Below are 22553 nucleotides of genomic sequence, written 5' to 3'. Positions count from 1 at the left end.
CTTATTTCGTCTGCCGAACATTCGGTGCATCCCTAGAGGTTATCTAGCAGTTGTTCTCCCCTCACCTGTGTGGACGAGCCGGGCGAGGTGACCGGAGCGGGGCAGGGTCCGTCCTGCAGGGAGAAGTGTGCGATGAACACGATCAGTTTGGCAAAAGCTCCACGCACCTCCGCACTCGGACACTCCAGCAGGTACTCCGAGAAGCGCGTGGGGAAGGCAAAGAGGACGTTGTGTGCAAACCAGCTGCGGACATTCTTGCTGTGACGCAATAGGATGCACAGGCCATCATACCTGATAGAGAAACAAGTCAAGTCCGTGACGAGGACACGAGTCGATCAGCACTAATGAACCCCGACACACATGCGCACCACCAGATCCTCATCAACTTAAAAACCATTTAACTAAAATAAACCAAATCAGTTTTGTTGAGCCACATAGTTTCTCCTTCAATAGTGCTTACTGTTGGTTGAGAAAATGACCCGTGTGAGCTGGAATCAGACAAAGGCTGGCCACTTTAGTCCCTTCATTTCATGACTTTACTATTATTCTAAACTGAGTAGATTCATCTAGTAGTGCAGTTAACAGCGTATCAGAGACGCAGTAAACACTCACCAGTCACTAGCAGGTCCTCGGACCACTTTCTTTGTGTGGAATCCGGTGCTGAACAGAAATCTAGCAGCAAGCTGTATACTAATCATCGCTATTTCTTCAGCTTCTGGTAAAAGGTGATCTTGACCTAGAAAGACCAGAAAAGAGGAGCATCTTAAAGGTTAAGTCCACTTCCAGAATAAACATTTCCTGGTAATTTACTCACCCCCGTGTCATCCAAGATGTTCATGTCTGTCTGTCTTCAGTTGCAAAGAAATTAGGTTTTTGAGGAAAACTTTCCAGGATTTTTCTCTATATAGTGGACTTCAATGGTGGCCAGTGATCTGAACGTCAAAATGTAGTTTCACTGCCCAGCCGAGGAATAAGGGCCTTATCTCGCAAAACGATCGGTCATTTTCTTAAATTTATATTTATACACTTTTTAACCACAAATGTTTGGCTAGCATTAGCTCTGCGATGCACGCCTTTATTAGCTGATGTTGGAAAGGTCATGCACAGTTATTGCATGTTATTGTTATTCTTCATCTTTGTACTTCAGTTAAAAACTCCATTTCATTTTCTCCAACTTTAAAATCATCCGACATCGTTGTTTTACATTTTATGTAAAGGGCATTTGACTTTTTTTGCATGTTTTCTTTGTAAACACTGGGTCAAGCCAAGCATATGTGGTTAAAAAGAGTATAAATATGAATAAAAAAAAAAAAAAGGAAAATGACAGATCGTTTTGCGAGATAAGGCCCTTATTCCTCGGCTGGGGTCGTGTGGAGCTCTTTGAAGCTGCAACGAAACTACAATTTAGACGTTTAAATCACTGGCCACCATTGAAGTCCACTATATGGAGAAGAATCCTGGAAAGTTTTCCTCAAAAACTCAATTTCTTTGCAACTGAAGACAGACAGACAGACATGAACATCTTGGATGACACGGGGGTGAGTAAATTACCAGGAAATGTGCACTTATCCTTTAACACAAAACACCAGCAGAAGAGGTTTACGGATTGCTGGACCGTCCGGCGACGGATTTAATGCATCATGAAAACAACACCCACCTGGAGGAGGGTTCAGGTAGACACTATTGCAGGTCAGCAGCTTCTTAACGAACTGAAAGTACTCGAGGCTGTACTGCATACGGCTGTGCATAAACTGCACGTTCTGTTTGCGAACGCTGGCCTCGATGGCCAAGGGCATTTTAGGCTGGTTGGTCCGGGGTGCGAGCGTCAGTTCGGAGATGTACTTGAGCAGCTCGTCGTCACCCCCTGCTGCGTCCATGTGCTCGTAGAACAGAATATATGCGTTCCACCAGCGCTTCTGCCGCCGGTACGACATGCGCTTCATCATGTGGTCAAACACCTCACCCATGTACTCTCCCCCGAAGCACTGGTTCTTCATCTCCTCGTCATCGTCCATCTTACACTCCGTCACGTCGCCGTCGTCAAACTTGTACCAGTGGTCCTTCTGTCCGTCGCCATCGCTGCCGTGCCGCTGGACGATGTAGGAGTAGTAGTGTCCGCCACTGGCCTGACCCGAGTGCACCAGCACACCCACAAGCCGGTAACGCGAGCTGTCCTTCGGATCTGACTCCGCTGGAGAGTTCTCAGCGATGACCTGGCTCTCCGGAGGAGTCTCGTCACCCTCCAGCTTGGCCACGCCTGCCACCGTGTAGGGCTCCATGTCCAGCTCACGAGGAAACTCAAAGTAATCGTTGAACTTGATGGCACACTCGCGTTCCCAGTCGTAATCGAAGCGCTTGAGCTGGATGGCCAGCACGGGCGGGAGCTTCTTGATGAGCAGACGCTTCACAGTGTCCACCTGACAGCAAACCAGAGCAAAGCTCACCAATCTGCACAACTTCACTCAGACCGGATTTAGGGAGCAAGTCTCACCTTCTTGTTGCACTTCTCACAGTGGTACGCATTGGCTCCTTCCAGAAGATCGCCTTTGACGTACTGTTCTAAGGAGTCAAGGAGGTTTTGGTGGTTCCTGATGTCAACATTCAACGTTGTGAAGGATTCCTCACACTCATACCTATGAAGACACACACAACACACGTATAAGGATTAGGGCTGTTGAAATGAATGGTGTCTACGATGCGGACGATTCTGCATTGATGCAGTAATAGACCATAATCGATTATAGCCTGCTGACGTCATTCACATCACGCGTTTGTCAAGCTAGCTTAAAATGGCGGAGGGAGGCAAAACAACAAGGCGAGTATTAAAAACTGCACCTACTATTTTTAAATGTTAGATTCTGAGCTTGGCTTTTCCTGCATATGACAGGTGTGTGCACTAGAGAGAATCAGGTGTGTGCACTAGAGAGAATCAGGTGTGTGCACTAGAGAGAATCAGGTGTGTGCACTAGAGAGAATCAGTAGAGAATCAGGTGTGTGCACTAGAGAGAATCCGGTGTGTGCACTAGAGAGAATCCGGTGTGTGCACTAGAGAGAATCCGGTGTGTGCACTAGAGAGAATCCGGTGTGTGCACTAGAGAGAATCCGGTGTGTGCACTAGAGAGAATCAGTAGAGAATCCGGTGTGTGCACTAGAGAGAATCAGTAGAGAATCCGGTGTGTGCACTAGAGAGAATCCGGTGTGTGCACTAGAGAGAATCAGGTGTGTGCACTAGAGAGAATCAGGTGTGTGCACTAGAGAGAATCAGGTGTGTGCACTAGAGAGAATCAGGTGTGTGCACTAGAGAGAATCAGGTGTGTGCACTAGAGAGAATCAGTAGAGAATCAGGTGTGTGCACTAGAGAGAATCAGGTCTGTGCACTAGAGAGAATCCGGTGTGTGCACTAGAGAGAATCAGGTCTGTGCACTAGAGAGAATCCGGTGTGTGCACTAGAGAGAATCCGGTGTGTGCACTAGAGAGAATCCGGTGTGTGCACTAGAGAGAATCCGGTGTGTGCACTAGAGAGAATCAGTAGAGAATCAGGTGTCTGCACTAGAGAGAATCAGGTGTGCGCACTAGAGAGAATCAGGTGTGCGCACTAGAGAGAATCAGGTGTGCGCACTAGAGAGAATCAGGTGTGTGCACTAGAGAGAATCAGGTGTGTGCACTAGAGAGAATCAGGTGTCTGCACTAGAGAGAATCAGGTGTGCGCACTAGAGAGAATCCGGTGTCTGCACTAGAGAGAATCAGGTGTCTGCACTAGAGAGAATCAGGTGTGCGCACTAGAGAGAATCAGGTGTGCGCACTAGAGAGAATCAGGTGTGTGCACTAGAGAGAATCCGGTGTGTGCACTAGAGAGAATCAGGTGTGCGCACTAGAGAGAATCCGGTGTGTGCACTAGAGAGAATCCGGTGTGTGCACTAGAGAGAATCCGGTGTGTGCACTAGAGAGAATCAGGTGTGTGCACTAGAGAGAGAATCAGGTGTGTGCACTAGAGAGAATCAGGTGTGTGCACTAGAGAGAATCAGGTGTGTGCACTAGAGAGAATCAGGTGTGCGCACTAGAGAGAATCAGGTGTGCGCACTAGAGAGAATCCGGTGTGTGCACTAGAGAGAATCCGGTGTGTGCACTAGAGAGAATCAGGTGTGTGCACTAGAGAGAATCAGGTGTCTGCACTAGAGAGAATCAGGTGTGTGCACTAGAGAGAATCAGGTGTGTGCACTAGTAGAGAGAATCAGGTGTGTGCACTAGAGAGAATCAGGTGTGTGCACTAGAGAGAATCAGGTGTGCGCACTAGAGAGAATCAGGTGTGCGCACTAGAGAGAATCAGGTGTGCGCACTAGAGAGAATCGCGGCGGCTTCATTGCACAGAATAAGCGCTGTGAGACGCGTGTGCATTGCTTGACAGTGTTTGCTGCCACTCGCCGTTATTTCAGTGTTTAACTTTAGATATGCTTTAATTTCTGGCGTGTGGAACGCAGTATTAGATGCACAAACTGACAGACTTTCATGTGTGCTTTTTGTTTGTTTGTCCTGAAGCTCGATCGCAGCTGTGGTTAAATACACTTGCATCTCCAGATACTTTTATGAAAATGATGTAATCACAGTGAGTTATGTTTTCAGAGCAGGACAAAACATCTGATGTGGAAACAGATCTGTGCATTAGTGTGAATGAAGCCTGTTAAAGCTGCCGCTGTCTATGATCTCATCAGTAATAATCAAACCGCAATAATGCTGAGGAAAACAGAAAAACCCTTAGGTCTTAGGGGTGTGCGATACTGACAAAAAATGATCTCTCAATATTTTCTGGGTTTTTATCAATAATGATAATTAGATGATATTTTGCTGAGTGTGTTATTGTGCTGGTATCTTAAGGACTGACTCAAGTTTTTGGGCGATATTTGGGCTGTTATCAAGCAAATGAAATCAGTATCAACAAAATTAATCTTTGCAATGCAGAGGAAACACAGAAGCTGCGTCTGAAGAGGTGTTTAGATGTGTTTAAACACTGTTTAATGCAGTTACAAATGCATAAATACTGTTTTGATATTTTAAACATAAAACGTTGAATACTTATATTTGAAATTATTCAAATGAAAAGATAAATGTGACTTTAAATGTGAAATTAAAACCGCCAGCAGGTGGCAGTTAATAAGTGAGTCATTGTGACTGAACCGAATCATTTAAACGGTTGATTCATTCAGGAACGAAACACTGTCATGTTGCTCAGAGATGCTAAACAGTGCCGTGGCTGTGTTTGGAATGATTGTTTTTGGTGGAATAGAGCAAAAACAGGCAATATGGTGTCTAAAACTTTTACAATTAAATGGTAAAAAAAAAAAAAAAAAAAATTCACATTTGTAATCATGCTGAATTTTGGAAGAAAAAAAAAAGTCACTCTTTGTGTGATATTAATTGATTATATGAAATTATACTTTTTCTGCCCCCATATTTTGAATATTGTGATCATTCTAAATGCATTTTAATAGACTGAATCAAGAACGCACTCTAAATGCACACTAGTCTAACCTAACGTCATGTATGCATGCACTCTGTAGGCATGTTTTGTTTGTTTTTTGTGATATACTCGATAATGTCATATTGCACATCGTTAAAACAACAATATTAAATCGCAGACAATATATATCGCACAGCCCTGGATTGTCTGTAAACTCTCAGGTACTGAAAGCACGTTTTGTTTTTCCCCGTTATTTATATTGGCTTGTATGTTTTGAAGCTATATTTAGTTGGTTAAATTCTTTACAACTGTTTTGATTCATTAATTTGTAATTATTTTAAAAAGTAGCCTACTTGTATATTTTAATAAAAATACACCAAATAAATTTGATATAAATAAATATGAAAATGTAGCCATGTGCTGTAATATATTGATCGTGACATCGAATCTTTGACATGATAATCGTAATCAAATTGAATCATGAAACCAGTGACGGTTACTCTATGAAAATACAATTCAACATCCTCAGAATGACTGACCAGTCCTTCACTCACCTGTGAGGACAACCCTGACAGATCTTCTGGTCTGCAAACGAGCCGCCCAAGATCCTGCTGAGCATGCTGGGATGGCCGAGGGCTTTCAGTGCCTCGTCCAGACTGTCCACCAGGGAATTGAAGAACTCCAGCGCGTCGTGCTGCTCTCTCAGATTGACCGGTTCCCCCCATAACCTGCGGGAAAGTTTCGAACGCAGTCGTCTTACTTCACAAGGATTAAAGGTGCACCGTGTCACTTCTGAGCCACAAGCGTCACCAAACAGAATGACTAAAGAAATTCATGCTTCCCAACATTCCCTCATCAGCCCGAGGTCAAACGAACAGATGGCTCAAACACCTAGGGCTGTCACTAATGATTATTTTGGCAATTAAGTAATCAGATAATTCATTTTTTTGTGGTAATAAAAATAGACCTATGCCAGCAATATCCTTTAAAATTACTTAAAATACATGTATAATAGCAATAAGGCAATAAACATGAGTTCAAATAAACTAATCAAATAACAAAAGTAATCATATGGTTTTATTGAACAAACTGTTCAAATACACAATGTATTCTAAACAATAGAGATAATGTACACTGAACATTGTAACAAAGGCCTGCAGAGGGCGCCAACGGCCTGGCGATTTTGACACTTTACTGCGCGATCTAATCCTTGTTTAATATTGACTAAACATTTAATTCAAATGTCCTCTTAATATTTGGCCATTTCTTTACGACAGAAATGCTACAAAAATACTTCAAAACGTGTAAACTCAGAGCGAGGGTTTGAGCTTTTATTTTGAAATCGTGATGAAGAGTTAGCATATTGAGAAAGATATTCATGTATTCTCCTGTGTTTGCGTAGGTTTATAAATAATGTACCTTACAAATCTGAAATAGCACACATTGCGTTCCCAGATGAAGGTTATAATAAACTCAAACTCAAACAACATGCAGAGATGAGTTAGAGGACATGCTCCACATGTAAATAACAGTTTGTGCGGAGCAGCGTTTACTCTGAACGGAGCCGCACACACGTAACCTACACACATGTTAATAATTAAAGCACATATTAAACCTGCATCACATATATTTAAGAGAATCGTAGTGTTTGTGAATTCCCAATAGCATTATGCTTTATAATGATTTACACGGGAACATTTTTTAAAAACAGCACTTACAGATCTCTGGATATTAAGCTTGGAAACGAGGAGAGATTTAAACTTCCCCACAAATTACACACAAAATCTGACTGGCTGTGGCTGATGCACAATGTTATTTGAAAGAAAAGCTCACACATTCACGGCTGACTGTACCTGAACTGTTTCCAGAAGCCTCTGGGCACATAGTACTGCAGACGGGACGCGGTGAGATGACCAAAGATGACCTGCAGATGCCGCAGCACTCCGATGTTGTACTCCTTACGGTCCTCGGCCTTATTGAGAGAGGGCTTGTCATCAAACTGCTGATGATAACTGAACACATCATCCCTGGGGTCCACATTACTCTGCAGCACAATGATGTTCATTCAGACTGCATCTCTGCGCTAAGAGTAAGGCTGGGTATCGTCTGAAGTTTATCAATTCTGATACCGATTCTGATTATCGATTCCCAGTTTCTGCTTATCGATTCAAATCGGTTGAGATGCTAAACGAATCGCGATACAACTGTAGGAGTTTATATGAATGCATCTCTGAGGGGAACTGACTGTCTTTAGAAAAGTTACGTGGCATTTTCTTTTCATCTTGCCTCTGAATGAAGCATATTAAAGTAGCGATCATAAGCAGCTCTGCTTTGTTTACAGCGGTAACCCAGGAAACACTATCATTGCTGCTGATAAGCGCCACCTGCTGGCAGAAAGTGAATCTGCGTCTCATTCAGCTCAAATTATACAATCTTATTTAGATTATAAACTGCTCATGCTGCATGTACACTGCATCTGTGTTTCGATGATGATTAAAATGCAGTGGTTGCCTCTAATTCTAAAAGGAAAGAGCACAGACGAAGCCTTAGTTTGTTTATATGAAGAGATTTCTTTTATTTGTGTAACATTTATTTGATTGTTATATTTCAAATTTACAAAGAAACGTGCAGCAATAGCCTAATAAAAGGACACATTTTCATTTACTGTATAATGTCTTCAATCTCATTTTGTTAAAAGAATCGTAAAATCAAATCAAATTGAATTGAATTATGAGTTGAGTGAATCGTTACATCCCAACTCGCTCAAGATGGACTCGTTTCATTACTGGATGAATCAGTGTTTTTGAATCAATCTCTTGAATGAATGACTCAAAGACAAAAACATTTGTAACAGCCCCTTTTCGCCAGCTAAAAATGAAAGATGCGCACAAAGGAATAGATAGGTGGAACTGAACAAGTATCAAAGTACAAGTATCCGATTCTGGAAGTGGGATTGATTTTCGATTCTCAACCCTAGCTAAGGGGTTTCGGTACGGTCGAGCGACACATGTGTGCGTTTTTTACCTCGTTGTCCTGCTTTTCATCTCCAGACATGTCGTCGTCGATGTCGCTGCCGGTGCCTTCGATGGCCAGGATGCCGTTGCGGATGGGCGGGATCATGTAAAGCTGCTGGATCACAGAGTTCATGTAGCACGTGGCTCCTGCGTTCTTCAGACCCACGAAGCCTTTGGTCGGCCGCGGCCCCACCGGAGGCAGATACTCCCACTCCGTCAGCGCCTCGCACCCTGAGACCAGACGCATGAGTTTAACACACTGAACGCATTACGAGCCTCTTGTTCATTAAACAGGAGCACAGCAATGCTTTTCTATAAAAGTTGCATTCCATTCTCTTTATAAAGGATTTACAGTGTTTTCAGGCGTTTAAGGGTCATATGATGGGATTTAGGATGTAAAAGTATGAACATTTCTTATCACGATCATAGTGACCAAAATTATCACGGTTATAAGTATTATTACGGTATTGTTAAAATGTGCTGGAAATATTAAAAAAGTTCTGACACAAATTACTTCAAGTTTTGTATTTAAAAATCAATAAATAATAAAATAACTTTTTGTTTGCATAAACATTAAAACAATAACATTACCAGTGATGTCTTGATTTGAAACGACAACATAACTGACACAGTTTATCTAATAACATTACAGCCATTAAATAAAGAAAAGGATCAAGTCAAAATGATAATTAATAAATGATTATATGTATTTTATCGGCTCATAAATAACTAAAGTCTCAAACCCAAAGAGATATTGTTTATCAAAGTTAAGACTCGAGGAGCAACAGTAATGTACGGTATGTGGAAAATAATGTGAACCTTAAACCACGTAAAACACATTGCATTACACCAAATACCCAAAATGATTTTTAGCATCATCATATGACCCCTTTAATGAGGCACATTGATATACTAAAATTAAATGGGCCCAATTCTATACAGCAAAAAACAGACAATATAAACTCATCTGGTTCCATTAGGATCAAATCACAGCAAGTCAAGTCCAGTATTTTTACAATATAGCTTGAGTCAAAGCAGCTTTACAGTATTAAACAAGAAAATAGTGTGTCAAAGGAACCAAAAGTGTCTGGCAAAAGACCTTCACAGCAGCTGGTTTATTTGAAATGCAATCGGTCAGTACCTAGATAGTACATGTCTGTGAGCGTGTCGATGATCTGTTTGAGGTTGCGCATGCATCCGACAGCGAGCGCCACCAGCAGCTCGAAGCCGGCGTTTATAGACGCAGGACTGCTGCACACCGGTATGGCCTGCTCCGCCGGGAACTCGCCGCTCTTCACGTACTGCAGATACACGTTAGACGCCGGGAAGATGAAGTCATCCGTCAGCTCCTGTGAGAGACAGACAGCACACATGAAGCCAACATACTCTCCACAACATGTCTGTAGAAACTAGGGCTGTAGTTTATATGCTGCCAAATTACCACAAAAGATCGTTTAAAGCCATTATTGTGCTAAATGAGAGAGGATCAAGTAGACATTACAAATAGTAGCTTTAGAAAGAAATATTTTATTTGAGTCAACATAAAATTTTAATTTAGGCTACAACGGCCTAACAAACCTTTGAACATAAAAGAAGATAATTAGAGAAACATCTCAGTATTGTTTGTTCATACAATGAAAGCCATTGGTAACCAAAATAGCTTTGTTACAGTCTTTAAAATACCTTCTTATGTTGTGCAAAAGAAAGTCATACAGGTTTGAAATGACACGAGGGTAAATTGATGACAGAATGATTTTTTTAAATAATACTCTAAATCAGAAACTAAAACTGCCAGCAGGTGGCGGTAAATGTGTTTGAGTCATTCATTCATTTGATTTGTTCAAAACACAGATTCCTTCAGAAACTAAACGCCGCTGATTTGCTCGGAGACTCACAACAATTCTGCTGTGCTTTAAAGGTAATATGTTCTCTGCGAAATTAAGCAAAAACAGACAATATTGTGTTTAAAATATAACACAATATTAACTTCTTATGTACTGAACTGGATAGAAACAGCACTCGTGAGATATATAGGTCTCACTGCTGGTGTGATATCGCTCCTCTATGATATAAATATGAGACAAAAACTCATTCAGGGCCAATTTTTGCCACAGTTTCTTGAATTTTAGGGCATAACTGCATTGATGCCCTGAATCATATTTGTCAGGCAACTGTATGAAATGTAAGATGACGTCAAGGTCTGGGGGGCGTGGCCAGCTCGTTAACTAAAATTTTAATTGCGTTATTTTTTCATAACTAATTAAGTTAGTTAACGCGTTAAACTGACAGCCCTAGTATAAACATAAATCCAAGCATAGACCGTTCACCTTTATCAGATTAGCGCCTCCTTTCTCACAGCCGATGTAGAACTTTTTCTCCGGGGTCTGAAAGGCCAGCAGTTCTTTGGTGACCCCCAGATGACCCTCGAGAATGGTCTCTTCCACGCCGGTCTCTCCGGTCCTCCTCACCTCATCCTGAACGTCCATAAAAGCAGAGGAAAGAGAATTAAAGGCATCACTCCCTCCTGTTCCTCGTGCATGGAGTCGGAGCGCTGTGGACTCACCCGGATCCTCTTGAGCCAGTCGATCTCGTTGTTAAGCAGCACCTCTGCGTTGGGAAGGTTTATGTTGCTGTTGAAGGCGTAGTTGAGCAAGTGCCGTAAGAGCGTGAAGTAATCGCCAGAGTGCTTCGCTCTTTCCTTAGCCGTACTCTGAAAGAGCAGTGAACATTTATCACACGACTGGTATCTAACTGACTCAAACGTGAGCGCTGCATGCTGTACTCACTCCCAGAACAGTGAAGAGGAGGGTGATGAAGAACAGGAGGGGTCTGTGTCCCATACAGCACCTGGTGGCCATGAGGAAGAACTGTTCCTGTGCCATCTGACGCACAGCTCTGAAAACACAAAGAAACAGAGGCAGTCCTTTAGTAACTCAATCTTCACTTTTCTAAATGTATAGCATTAGATGTCATGATAAACAGCCTCAGCTTCGTTAAAGCGCTAACACCGTGTCCTAACTACACGCGACAAGATAAGATTCCAGCAACAAGCACTTTGTGTGTGACGCGACAGAATCAATCAAATATCACAGCCAATCAGAAGCGTGTGGGGGCGGAGCCACTCTGGAAGCACACTGCACTCGCAACAAAATGGATACATGTATAATCTAATTCATAAATATTAAACCTTTTTAACATTATTAAATGTACATACTGAGAGACTGATACCATCTCTGTTGTGGAACACTCGTTGGTTCGCAGCGAGTCCACAGTTTTAACGAACATCTTTGCTTTCATTTATTTTCAAGATCTGAGGTAAACGGTCTGTTGTTGCTTTAATATGGCTATAAATGCCACGCTATATGACAGTCAAACTCACATTAGACACTTTTAACACTGAATAAAGCACATAATCTGTACCTGAGATTGTCACCGTCATATAGTTTGTATGTTGTTTCAGCTGACGTCGCAGAAATAGAAAGTGTATGTGTCGCGGATAGTTAGGACAAAAACTCAGATTAACATGGAAAAGATGCCATTTATCGCGTCGCGTGTAGTTAGACACGGTGTAATGATCTAATGATCCATCACTTCTGATGATGCTGGATTTTAATGTACTAAATCTTTTTAAATCTTTCAGTGCATCTTAACATCTTGAGACAAAAATTTCAGCCTTTGTTGTCTTTCTCTGGTGCATGCCCAACATTAACTCGTGCCATGATCATGTAAAACTAGTAAACTCTTATCTCTGTCCCTGCAGCACAGCAGCAGTCATGAGTAGCACAGGTATATCTGTAGCAATAGACAACAATACATTGTATGGATCAAAATTATACATTTCTCTTTTATGACAAAAATCATTAGGATATTAAGATCATGTTCCATGAAAATATTTAGTAAATATACCATAAATATATCAAAACTTCATTTTTGATTAGTAATATGCATTGCTAAGAACTTCATTTGAACAACTTTAAAGGAGATTTTCTCAATATTTAGATTTTTTTGCTCCCTCAGATTCCAGATTTTCTAATAGTTGTATCTCAGACAAATATTGTCCTATCATAACAAACCATACATCAATGGAAAGATTATTTATTCAGCTCTCAGGTCATGTATAAACCACAACTTCAAAAACTTGACGCTTATGACTGGTTTTGTGCTCCAGGGTCACATTTGTGCTTAATATCAGTACAAAGACGCCAGGAAGGGACGCGACAAACTGTTCATATGGAGGAAAATCTACCTACAGGAATTACATCACTAATACACCATAACTTTGTTAATCAAGAACACTAAAGCCATGAGCACAAGCAGGGTTCAGATACTTCGTAGCTCAAAAACACTCTTATACTGAATATTTCATTTAAACCCTTCAACCAAAATTTGAGCCGTGCACTTCTGCTTTTAAAGCTGACTGGTCTATTAAGCGTCCACTGCAAGTACATTTACTGTAAATGCATTTTATATTTAATTTCTAAGCAGAGTGGAGAGCGTCTCCACAGAAGCGCACTGTTCCTGTAAGTACGTACTTGCTCTGGCAGTGCAGCAGCAGGTCGATGATGAAGGTCTGCCAGGCTTTCTCTTTGCTGAGCGTGTCGAGGGCCGTCGGGAGCAGAGCGAAACACAAGGTCATGACCTCCAGAGCCTCACAGCACACCTGCTCGTCTTCTGCGTCCGGTTCATTACCTGCGTTAGTCTGCAGGACGACAGATGCACGCTTAAACGAGGGATAAAACACTGGTGAATGCAGATGAATCCAGGGCTTCTGCGGATCCTTAAGAAGTCTTAAATTGTACAAGAAAGTCTTAATCATGATTTCAAGGGGTATTAGATCTGAGGACGGAAAGACCAGAATTGTGATCCGGTTTAATGTGACCATTAAACTTCAAAAGCCTATGATTTCATTAAATAAACACTAGCGCTGTATGTATGAAAGTCCAGTGCTGCGCTGCTTTGTTTACTGACGTTAGTGGAAGCAGTTATATTTCTGCCGTTCTGATGTTTGTGTTCAGACCCTGCAAACACACAGAGCTGTAAACATGATCTGGAGCATCGATAAGAAGATAATGCATTATAAACATCTACACGGTAAAATGTATTTATATGTTAATTAATATAATAATTTATTGATAATCGTTTAAATTAATATAACAATTAATATTTATTTTCTTAAAAATGGTTTCAAGGCTGAAATGTGAAAGGCTGAAATAATTTAATGTAAATTTAACTGTAAATCACACTTTTACATAGACATGGTTACTATTGCCCTACCCCGCTCATATGGTATTAATTTAATTTGTGCAAGAAGTCTTAAATTTGAGCTTAAACATCCTGCAGAAGCCCTGGAACCATGAACATGCCTTCTCGTAGATCTTGCTGATCTCGTCGTTGGAGCTGAAGACCAGCTGCACCATCCCACAACCTGAAGCCCAAACGATCTTCTGCACGGCGCGGATCACACAGATGTCTGGGATGTACTTTGAGGCCTGGAAGAAGTTCTGTACAATGAAGGAAAGCAACAGAGTTAGGAATATCAGCGTGAAGCGGGCCTCATACTGTGACTGTAAAGCGGTAAAGGTCAGAACCTCATCCGAGATCTGCTGGGCGAGCCGGATGGCCACGTTGCGCAGCATGCACTCGGAGGCAGGATTGGGAATGCTCTGGAGAGCGTTCTGTAGCACCAGAGCCTGCTCATGGGTCGCCTGATTGATCTGGAGGACAAACACCGTCACATCACCATGAAGAAATATAACCAAGTCTCAAATCCTGTGATAACGTGAGCCATGATCCACACCGGAGACGCGGGGTTGGTTCCCTCCACCAGAGGCTGGCAGGCCTCCGCCACGGCCTTCACGTGTCCGAACCCCACGCCGGTCAGCAGCAGCTTGCCGATCTTCAGGGCGTTCAGGTAAGCGCTGCGCCGCGTCTCCATGTCCGCACTAGGAAGGAAGTTGTTCCTCGTGAGCATTCCCAGAACCAGAGGCAGACCGCCGCTCTTCAGGAAGTTGTACTGGAAGTCACTGGTATCGTCTCCCAGAGTTCCACTGGCTGGCATCAGCAGCGCATACACCACCTGAGATCACACAAACACATCAACGCTGCACCATTCGGAGAAACAAATATATTTGGTAATTTTCTGATAAAAGTTGTGATTGAGGTTTAAAAAATCCATTGTGATTATATCATTATAATATAATAATAATTTTACAGATAATATACAACTACTTTTACTACTAATTATTATTATTACTACAACTAAAAAGCATAATAATTACTACATAAAACAACTACAATATTATTATAATTAATATTTCTATTACTACAACAAATCTTTATATGAAAAGTTACTACATAAAATTAACTCTTTCCACGCCAGCGTTTTTGTTGATTTTCACTAAAATTTCATGGCCCCCAGAATATTTTGTTGTATGAATATCTGAACATGCATTATCTCAAAATAAAGATCAGACCCTCTACTTTCAAACTAAATAATTAGTTTTATTCTAGCTTCAAGCATTGTTTTTTTTTAAATCAACACTTGAATGTAGGTAGGTTTCATAAAAAAAGCAACATTGAGCAAAACGTAGTATTTTTTATCAAATACTACATGTGGATCATATTCAGTAATATTATCAAAGCAAAGATGCAGTAGATGGCTTCCATCAGTATCCCAAAGCTTCACAAGCCTTTAACACTTTCTGGATCCACATTTCACTCTGAAACATTAGTCAGTTTTCATTTATATGCTGTTAGTGTTGATGATCACATTACTTTTCATATGCATATGCTCACATATGAGATCAGTGGTTCCTGTCTTCCTGGTCTGTGTTTTTGATCGAGTGATTCTAGACTCATTCAGGAGATGCGTGATAGCGCCCCCTGGCGTATAACAGTCAAAACACCAAAAATTCCATGTTTGGCGGGGAAAGAGTTAAATTATTTTTACTATTAAATTATTTTACTATAAAATAAACTACAAGAAAAAAATTATGATTTTTCAAAATGTTAAACCATCAAACTTTGACAAAAAAAGCAGGAGCCCTTCAAGCTTCTCTTGTGGAAGCACACACTGTACAGCGGTGTGAAGATACCTCCTTGAGGTAGAGCACTTGAGAAGCGGACGGGCCGAAGAAGCGTGAATCCAGAGTGGGACTCAGACTGTTCTCTCCCAGCTTGGCATGATCCAAACATATCGCTCGCAGGTTCTCCACTGTAGTGTTATCTGTGAACACAAGCACACTTCAGTGACCTTCACAGCCAGGCTGTGTGTTACAGAGCAAGCCGTCCCGATCTTTGCTGCTACCTGGAGGCATGAGCTTCATGAGCACTCGAGCTCCGTCTCGCAGTAACGGCATGTTCAAGGTGCAGCCCAGATCAGCGATCTGCCACAAGAAGGAGATATAGCGCAGATGCAGCGACATGATCTGAGGAGACAAGAAAAACAGTCACCTCAACAAGACTGTTCTGCTTTAGACCAGAAATTACAATTCTGGTCGATACCAATAAACTGATAACCAATAAATGCCTGATATTCTACAGGATTCTGTCAAACTCAATAACAAATATAACTTTACATGTACAACTAAGAAAGTACTGGTAAAGAAGGTAGCTAACATGGGGTAGGGTTAGGTTTAGGGGTGGGTTACCTAGTTATAGTAATTACTTTAATAAATACACAGTATGCACATGAGGAACAGGACTGTAAAATAAAGCGCTACCCTAATAACTAAAATCAATCGTTTTACATGCACAATATGCATTAATAAACCTCAAAATGATTAAGATTCAACAGTGTATTAGAAGCAGAGCTGCACGATTAATCGTTAAAATATCTTGATTGTCACCCACGCGATCTAATTTCTAAATGATTCCCCCGTCTATTAAACCTTCTCAAACAGTATTTTTCTGTCTTACAGTCATTCATGTTATCACAGAAATACTGGGATGAAAGTTTAGTTTGGATATAAATATTGATGTCTATGGTAGCGATCAAAATATTGCAAAGCGTGTTTTGAAGGTAACTGGTGCTTCAGAATAACGTTTGTGTCGATTGCATCGTTTCGCCAGTAGGTGGCAACAAGTGACTGTTTAAAAATGTCATTGAATCAAGAGATTCGTTCGAAAACGCTGATTAATCCAGTAATGAAACAATAAGTATTTACAAGTGAGTCATTGAATCATTCATTCAAACCACTTTTACATAAATTTTATATAAAAAATTGGTGTATTAAATATGTATTTTAAATACATATATTAGGTTATATATTAAAATGTTTAAGAATCGTGGCAGAATCATGATCTCTATTTGAGACAGGTGGCGGTAAATGACAAATTTAGTCCTTCATTCAACAGATTCGTTCAAACGGCTGATTCATTCAGAAACGAGGCAAGTGACGACTGTCTTTATGAATGGGTTACTGAATCGTTGACTCACTTGATTCGTTCAAAAACATGGATTCATTCAGTAACGAAACACCGCTGTGTTACTCGGAGACACAAAACAGTTTTGCTGTGGCTTTGATTAGAGCCATTTTCATCAGAGAAACGGAGCAAAAACAGTCAATATTGTGTCTAAAATGTAAGTAATTGTTTAATGAATTACTATTGTATAGAATCACACTGCAATTGTGTTGAAACATTTTTTGGTCATGCAATGTTGCGTAGGGCAAGGCAAGTTCATTTATATAGCACATTTAATACACAATGGTAATTCAAAGTGCTTTACATAAAAGGAAATAAAATAACCGTAAAAAATTAAAACATTTAAAAATAGAAAATGATTATACATAAAATACAGTGCAGTCAGTTGAGACGTAGCACAGTGCTCATTCAACAAATGCACAGCTAAACAGATGAGTTTTGAGTCTTGATTTAAATGTGGCTAATGTTTTAGCACATCTGATCTCTTCTGGAAGCTGGTTCCAACTGCGGGCCGCATAATAGCTAAACGCAGACTCCCCTTGTTTTGTGTGAACCCTTGGTATTTCTAACTGACTCGATCCTAATGGTCTGAGTGGTCTGTTCGGTTTATATTCAGTGAGCATATCAGCAATATATTTAGGTCCTAGGCCATTGATTGATTTATAAACGAGTAAAAGTACTTTAAAATCAATCCTAAATGTAACTGGAAGCCAGTGTAAGGACCTGAGGACTGGTGTGATATGCTCAGATGTTCTGGTTCTAGTCAGAATCCTGGCAGCAGTGTTCTGGATGAGCTGCAGTTGTCTAATGGTCTTCTTGGGAAGGCCGGTGAGGAGACCATTACAGTAATCCACCCTGCTGGTGATAAAGGCATGAACAAGTTTCTCCAAGTCTTGATTGGAGACAAAACATCTAATTCTTGCAATGTTTTTGAGATGATAGTATGCTGATTTAGTTACTGCTTTGATATGACTACTGAAACTAAGGTCTGTCTCCAGAATCACCCCAAGATTTCTGACTTGATTTTTAGTTGTTTGACCCCTAGAGTCAAGGTATGCATTCACCTTGAGAACTTCATCTTTGTTTCCAAATGCAATGACTTCAGTTTTCTCCTTGTTTAACTGAAGAAAGTTCTGGCACATCCAACTGTTAATTTCATCAATGCATTGGCAGAGGGAGTCAATGGGGCTGTAGTCATTTGTAGATAAGGCTAGGTAAATCTGGGTATCATCAGCATAGCTGTGATAGGCAATTTGGTTCTTCTTCATTATCTGACTTAGTGGGAGCATATACAGGCTAAACAAGAGCGGTGCAAGAATTGAGCCTTGTGGGACTCCACATGTCATGGCCGTCCACTTAGACTTATGCTCTCCTATACTCACATAATAACCTCTCCCTTCTAAGTATGACCTGAACCATTTGAGTGCCATCCCAGAAAGCCCGACCCAGTTTTCCAGTCTCTCCAGAAGTATGTTATGATCGACAGTGTCAAACGCAGCACTAAGATCTAGTAGTACCAGCACTGATATTTTGCCAGAATCAGAATTAAAGCGAATATCATTTATTATGTTTATGAGCGCTGTGCTGTGATGCGTGCCTAAATCATATATTATAAGCGTCTTCTTTTTTTTTTACTACAGCAGTATGCATCTATAACTTTGTGTGTGCTGTTGCGCTCATTAGTTCTGATTTCTGCCCGAGTCTCTCTCACACACTCAGGCTACGCGAGCCTCATTTGGCACAACATAAATACATTATCAGTCACCATAAGTGTGACATCAAAACAGACTGGCTCGGAAGCGGAGGAGTGACCGCTGGCTAATTCCGGTCCCTGGCCGGTCAATCGGTGCATCTCTATATCATATTAAGCACAAGCATGGTTCTCACCACTCCTGGTAAGCAGCTCTCCACCTCAGGGTTCGGGCCGTCGCTGTAGTGGTTTGCGTGATTCCCGGGCGAGCCGGTGGACGAGTCGGACGAGCTGTCGGGGCTGGAGGGCATATTGGAGCTGACCTGCGTGAGCTTCGCTGTGATGAGCTACAGAAAGAGTTAGTCCACGGTTTTAGCAGCTCAACTCTGGACGCTTCACCTCAAATATCAATATATACTAGGGGTGTAACGATACACATATTCATACTGAAAATTTTCGGAACGGGTCTTTCAGTTAAGTATGCATGTGAACCGAACAAAGAGTTTAAATTTCAGGAAATTCAAAGAATAAATGAAGTTTTGGCGCTCTTTGATGTGGCGAGACAGATCGCTGTATAGAAGACTCTGTTCTAATGGCAGCGCGATCATCTCTTCACTAATACTTTCTAGTTTTAATAAACATGAATGAACAAATCATGCCTCATGGAACCTAATCATTCAATCAGTGTTTCAAGATTTTGATCCATAAGAAAATTATAATTGTAATTTAATTTATTTAAAGAAAAAGCCATTTGTTCAGTAAACCACTGTTTAATAATAATAATAATAATAAAACAATTTTAAAAAGTTTTTTCCTCCTGCTGTACCGAAATCACACCGAACCGTGACGTCAAAACCGAGGTACGTACCGAACCGTGACCGAGGTACGTACCGAACCGTGTCATGTTTGTGTACCGTTACACCCCTCATACATACACACTGAGACATCTGTAAAGCTCACAGTTTTATCTTTGAGGTTGAGCTGTCCAATCAGCCGGCGGTCGTCAGCGGGGTCCACGATCTCTCCTCCGATGAACAGCTCCACTTTGGTGTGTGTGCTGTTGGCTTTGATGCGAGAGAGGATGCCGCGGCGGACCGAGCCGATGGTGTCGTTGGTGTGGGACCAGATGTCCAAGTCGTCCACCTGACGGCCCTGATTGGGAAACCTCACCACCAGGGTGATGTGCTTACCCCGAAACGCCCTGAACGCAGAGACAGACAACATGAGAAAGCCATTCAGACTCTTTTGTCATTGTTTGGCTTCCTAGTACATGGGTTCAAGTCTGCATGAAATATAAATTCACCTCACCTTTATGGACTCTACACCGCTGCCCGTTTAGCCCCGCCCAACGACTCCACACTGCTGCCTGTTTAGCACCGCCCACCGACTCCACACCGCTGCCTGTCTAGCCCCGCCCAACGACTCCACACCGCTGCCTGTCTAGCCCCGCCCACCGACTCCACACCGCTGCCTGTCTAGCCCCGCCCACCGACTCCACACCACTGCCTGTCTAGCCCCGCCCACCGACTCCACACCGCTGCCTGTTTAGCCCCGCCCAACGACTCCACACCGCTGCCTGTCTAGCCCCGCCCAACGACTCCACAATGCTGCCTGTTTAGCCCCGCCCAACGACTCCACACCGCTGCCTGTTTAGCCCCGCCCAACGACTCCACACCGCTGCCTGTTTAGCCCCGCCCAACAACTCCACACCGCTGCCTGTCTAGCCCCGCCCACCGACTCCACACCGCTGCCTGTTTAGCCCCGCCCAACGACTCCACACCGCTGCCTGTCTAGCCCCGCCCAACGACTCCACACCGCTGCCTGTTTAGCCCCGCCCACCGACTCCACACCACTGCCTGTTTAGCCCCGCCCAACGACTCCACACCGCTGCCTGTTTAGCCCCGCCCAACAACTCCACACCGCTGCCTGTCTAGCCCCGCCCACCGACTCCACACCACTGCCTGTTTTCACCACTGCTCCAAAATAAAAGTTTGTTTACATACTATATGTGTGTGTGTGCTGTGTATAGTACATATGCATACATTATATATGTTGAAAATATTTGCATATATTTACATGTATACATTTATATTCATATAATTTACATTATATATAAATATATTTAATATATAAACATAAGATATATACCGGTGCATGCATGTATGTGTATTTATATATACACAATAAATATACACAGTACACATATATAGAGTATGTAAACAAAAACTTTTATTTTGGATGTGATTGATTAATCGATATTTATCATTTGACAGCACTACTTCTAAATGATGATTTTTTTTTTATGTAAAAATCTTGATATTATAAGTGGACCTCAGATAAAAATACAAAATAAAAAAAGAGGCAGTTCATGACACCTTTAAACTCAGCTCATACATCTCACGCTCATCTGCATACGCTCTTGAGTGCCACGCCCACATCTCATCATCTAATCAACAATGCAAAGAAACAAGCCCCACCCTTTATTGATAACCCGTTACATTCAGAAGTACATCACAACACAGAAGATGTGCTGCTACTTCTGTTTCATTGTAACTCTTGGCCCTGACTCCACTGTATCAGTGTGCTGTGGCCGGGACTGAACTCCAGGAGGTGTGTGTAAGTGCAGCAGGCACCTGGACATGGGCAGGATGGTCCTCTCCTCGTGGTAGTCGCTGTCACACTCGTTGATGTACTCTCTGAGCACCGTGAGAACGCGCACCATGCGTATGGCCTCCTGTCTGGCACAGTTAATGCTGTCCTTATCTCCGTCCAGCACACACAGCGTGTCGTAGGAGGCCTTGAGCCGGTCGAAACACGACTGGATGAAGTCCTCATGGATCTCCACCTGTTCATGATAACAGCAGCGGATCAGACCTGATTTAACGGCGTGTTAATGGTCAGGCGAGGAAGACCGGCTCACCTGATTCACTTGTAGTTTTGGTCCGAGGTTGGTGTATATTTCTTTCAGCAGGTCTATCGCCCGAGTGGCGATGTCATCGCTGCCTTGAATCACGACCTGTGAAGAGATAATAACATTAAAATCTGAATAACATGATCTGGATGAGCAGCATTCACACTACAGCTGAATACAGTCTCTAGGTGCGCTTGCATTACAGATTTGCACAAAACTTTTGCAGTATTTTATAAATGTCAAATTCAAAACTATTACGAAATGACTGTTTCTATTAACTGATGTTATGCAACTAAAATGTAATTATTTCCTCTTGCGATAAGTCCTGACGTGATGTCGGTAGGTTTATGTATATCGCAGCCACCGCACTAACCAGGTAAATATTAGGGTAAATATTTATGTGAAGCATTCGTATAGTTTGTATTTTTTATCTTCTACTTTTTAGTTTGTATAGGGTAAATACTTATATATAGTATACTTCTAGTTAAATCTGTCAGTAGGTTAGTAGTGTATAGGTTTATAGTGTTTTTTAATCATTGTTGTATGTCTGTATTTATGTAGCACCGTGGTCCTGCGAGACACGACATTTCGTTCCACTGTATGTCCCCACATGTAGCAGAAAAAAACTCAACTTGAACTTGAACCATTATTTGTAACTGAAGGAGATGTAGCAGCGCAGAAAGCCGCTTCTGAAACAAGCCGTTTCTAGGAGGCTATAGAACATTAAAGAATGATCATGTGACTTTTACATACACCAAGTGAGCTGTAAATGCAAAAAACCTGTTTCCATCGCAGTTTTGCGAAATATTCCTTTTTCGAATTGCCCAAAAAAAAAAAAACACGTCAATTGCCCAAAAGAAAACTTTTTTTTCAATATATGGGAGTTTTTGCAAAATTGACGTGTTTCCTTTGGGTGTATTTTCAATTCGCAATTTGAAGGGTGATGGAAACGCAGCTATTGTGAATTCAGTTATTCACCGGACTCTATAACCCAGATAATGACAGACAGACGCTGCAGCAGATTCAGGGCTGGACAGTTTTTCAGATATTAATTCATTT

At 41.8% G+C, this 22553-nt stretch overlaps 1 protein-coding gene across 4 annotated transcripts in view; it reads right to left on the bottom strand.

Moving 5' to 3' along the window:
- The window catches only part of LOC306845318 (ubiquitin carboxyl-terminal hydrolase 9X-like), a 52587-nt gene that overhangs the window by 8124 nt on the left and 21910 nt on the right, over positions 1-22553 (bottom strand). The window contains exons 17-37 of one of the 4 annotated variants that reach the window (XM_079378031.1): positions 21504-21599; positions 21217-21428; positions 19544-19784; positions 18781-18930; positions 15776-15896; positions 15564-15694; positions 14267-14545; positions 14058-14183; positions 13833-13970; positions 13002-13168; positions 11256-11364; positions 11033-11179; positions 10797-10943; positions 9611-9818; positions 8480-8700; positions 7309-7427; positions 6010-6183; positions 2492-2633; positions 1658-2417; positions 613-736; positions 66-291 (exon numbers count right to left, since the gene is read on the bottom strand). In XM_079378031.1, coding sequence (XP_079234157.1) covers positions 66-291; positions 613-736; positions 1658-2417; positions 2492-2633; positions 6010-6183; positions 7309-7427; positions 8480-8700; positions 9611-9818; positions 10797-10943; positions 11033-11179; positions 11256-11364; positions 13002-13168; positions 13833-13970; positions 14058-14183; positions 14267-14545; positions 15564-15694; positions 15776-15896; positions 18781-18930; positions 19544-19784; positions 21217-21428; positions 21504-21599 — 4038 coding nt within the window. Of the gene's footprint in view, positions 1-65; positions 292-612; positions 737-1657; positions 2418-2491; positions 2634-6009; positions 6184-7308; positions 7500-8479; positions 8701-9610; positions 9819-10796; positions 10944-11032; positions 11180-11255; positions 11365-13001; positions 13169-13832; positions 14184-14266; positions 14546-15563; positions 15695-15775; positions 15897-18780; positions 18931-19543; positions 19785-21216; positions 21429-21503; positions 21600-22553 lie in introns of all 4 variants that reach the window. The other 3 variants (XM_079378030.1, XM_079378028.1, XM_079378029.1) reach the window with 3 other exon arrangements.

This window comes from Barbus barbus (genome assembly GCF_936440315.1).
Source record: "Barbus barbus genome assembly, chromosome: 25".
Taxonomy (NCBI): domain Eukaryota; kingdom Metazoa; phylum Chordata; class Actinopteri; order Cypriniformes; family Cyprinidae; genus Barbus; species Barbus barbus.
The sequence above is the reverse complement of the archived record's forward strand: the minus strand, read 5'-3'. Positions and strand labels throughout refer to the sequence as shown.